This window comes from Hypomesus nipponensis, chromosome 17 (genome assembly GCF_054491055.1).
Source record: "Hypomesus nipponensis isolate SF chromosome 17, ASM5449105v1, whole genome shotgun sequence".
Classification (NCBI taxonomy): Eukaryota; Metazoa; Chordata; class Actinopteri; order Osmeriformes; family Osmeridae; genus Hypomesus; species Hypomesus nipponensis.
In genome coordinates this window covers 1657036-1660000 of record NC_140377.1, presented here as the reverse complement: position 1 = coordinate 1660000, position 2965 = coordinate 1657036, and the positions used below count along the sequence as shown (strand labels likewise).

Genomic DNA, 2965 nt, shown 5'->3' with positions numbered 1-2965 from the left:
CAGGGAGAGAGAGGGCGTGGGGGGAGGGTGGAGAGACAGGGAGAGAGAGGGCGTGGGGGGAGGGTGGAGAGACAGGGAGAGAGAGGGCGTGGGGGGAGGGTGGAGAGACAGGGAGAGAGAGGGCGTGGGGGGAGGGTGGAGAGACAGGGAGGGAGGGAGGGCGTGGGGGGAGGGTGGAGAGACAGGGAGAGAGAGAGGGCGTGTGGGGGGGTGGAGAGACAGAGAGAGGTTGGTGAGACAGGTGTTGAAAGGGATGTTGTGAATAAAGGTGAGCAATGAAGAGAGAGAGAGAGTAAAAGACGGGGAAAGAAAGAGATAGGGGTAGTGCCAGAGAGACAGACAGACAGACAGACAGAGAGGTGAGGAAGAGAGGGAAAGAGTAGGAGATCAATAAAAGAACTAACACACTATTGATTTCGTATTGGATGCTAGGTATGAACAACAAGATCCATAGCTTGGCTGGCTGCATATCTGACTGGCTGACTGGCTGGCTGGCTGGCTGACTAGCTGGCTGTATAGCTGGCTGGCTGGCTGGATATCTGGCTGGAGGCAGTATAAGACAGCAGCAGGATAGGAGGACACAGAACCACAAACATTGATTCTCTTAATGAGTAAGCAATGGTGATCTATCCACACACACACACACTACAAGCAGTGGAAAAGTGAGAGAACAAGATAGAACAAGAGGAGACAGAGAGAGAGAAGGTGGTCAGTGTGTCAGTAGCCCAGCCCCAGACACACTCTTACCTTCAGCCCTGATGGTAAAGGGGGAGTCTCCTTGTCGCCGTGCCAACAGTTGCCCCCCCAGGGAGGTCATTAGGAAGAACAGGCTGAAGAAGCTGATACCTGCCACAAAGATCCTGGAGGGAGGGGGGGAGAGAGACAGACAGAGAGACAGACAGTGAGACAGAGGGAGAGAGACATTGAGACAGAGAGAAAGAGAGACATAGAGACAGACAGAGAAAGAGAGAGACATACAGACAGAGACAGACAGACAGACAGACACAGAGACTCAGAGAGTCTGGGTATGTATGTAACTGTACCAGAGTTGTATCAGGCTCACAGGGGGCATGGGGACACATCAGACCAGCTCCTCAGACAAACCTCAGTATATTAAGCTGTGCATCAACCCCAACATCAACCTGATCAAAATCTCATAAACAATCACTGTTACAGAAGCAAAATAAACCGTTTTTCTGTCTTTTCCAGAGTGCTACAATCGACAAGCACTGACACACTGGTAGGATCAGACTCCTTCCAGGGTGGAGAGGTAGGTGGTACTAGGAGGCTTAGAGGCGGAGAGACTGGGAGAACAGGCAAGAGAGAGGCTGAAAGGAGAGGATAAAGGGCTGATGGAGGGCTGGAGGGATGGAGGGATAGAGACCTTCCAGTGTAACTGTAATGTTGAGGAGATGATGTGTTGTTGTGAAATGAACACAAATGACAAAGGAAAAAAAGTATACGCTCTATATGCAAGCCAATATTTACAGTGAAGAGTACCCAAGCAGAAAAAGAAACATCTACAAAACATTTCTCAGGGGATATTGTTATGAATCGTTCTAATCTTGGGCTGTTCCGTCAACGAAAAAAACCCGGAGCGTCACCAGCCGCTCAGACGCCTTACCTGAACGGTTTCACAGTCAGAAGACATCTCCTCGCCATACTCAAACGGACTTTGTTCCCCGAGAGAGTCGTCATTCACCTTGGAAAACTGTCTCCAACGGTGTGCACGTGTCACACAATGCCCAAATAGTTGGTGTTGTCATCCTTTTAAAACGACTTCGTTGAACAACACAAATGGATTAAAAACGTTGTCTCGCGAACACAACAACTCGTCATTCGTTGGAGCCTAAGTGATGTGTAGAGAAACTTAAGCGACTATTTCTGATGGGTATTATCATACCCAATAATCTGCTAAACCGTATTGTTATACCTCTGATGCAAAAGTCAATAGAAAAACGAGAAAAACGACAACTCCCACTCGTTGACGTCTGGTGGATTTATACTGTAAAGACAGATTGTAATGTAGATCCTAACACACACAGCTGTCGATTTTGAAGCGTTTGTGACCGCAACTCGGTATCTCGACAATGAGCTGACCGTAACCGTTTTCGTTTTCATACATTCTTCGAGCAGTTTTCCATCACCTGCACAGCGCCACCTAACGAAAACGTTACAAACTCAGAGAAAAGTTGCAAGAGTTCTTGCATTGTTTTGCAAGAGTTCTTGCATTGTTCTGAAATTATGTAAATATCTGAAATAATCACTACTATGTAAGAGAAATATAATTTGCGAGACAAACTTGAAAGAGAAGCTGACTTGTAAAGGTAGGAGCGGTGGTCGTTGTCAGCACCGTGGAAAGCGCCCTTGCGGTCAGAAGCTGATCTCTACTGCCTTAAAATAGAACAAAAATTATGTACGGAACTCTGACGCACCTCCTAGATCAAGCTTGAACAGTTTACATATAAGCATTGGACCCCTTTCAGCGGGACAGAGAGATCCAACTGTTAAAAATAATGACAGCTACTTAAATGTGAGCCAGAAAGTCAGCAAAGAGAGAGAAGGAAGGAGATAAAGAGAGCGAGAGCGTTCATAGTCAATCGAATGGGGTCAGTAAGGGCCCATTGGCTTCCTCATTGGCTTTCTGCTGCCATGGAAACTGTTCTCACTGTGGGATCAGTATCGGAATGGTTGACAGGGGCAAGGCTTCCGTTTGCTCTGAGTGTGGACAGTGTTTCCAAACTGTGGAGATGATATTTTACTTTCTATTTCCTGACCCCGCTTCTCTTATCTGTCTCCTTCTTTCTCTCTCTTTCTCTCCCCCTCTCTCTTCCCCCCCTCTCTCTTTTATGTAAAGCACCTTGAGCTGCAATTCCTGTATGAAATGTGCTATATAAATAAAGTCTTACTTACTTACTCTCCCCTCTCCTCACCCCTCTCTCCCCCTCTCCCCCCTCCTCTCTCT

General features: G+C 47.4%; 1 protein-coding gene across 1 annotated transcript in view; it reads right to left on the bottom strand.

Moving 5' to 3' along the window:
* Nucleotides 1–1662, bottom strand: part of LOC146252894 (alpha-1,6-mannosylglycoprotein 6-beta-N-acetylglucosaminyltransferase B-like) — a 14629-nt gene extending 12967 nt beyond the window's left edge. The window contains exons 1-2 of the mRNA XM_084678657.1: nt 1625–1662; nt 748–860 (exon numbers count right to left, since the gene is read on the bottom strand). Coding sequence (XP_084534783.1) covers nt 748–860; nt 1625–1662 — 151 coding nt within the window. The remainder of the gene's footprint in view (nt 1–747; nt 861–1624) is intronic.
* Between the last annotated feature and the right edge of the window lie 1303 nt (nt 1663–2965).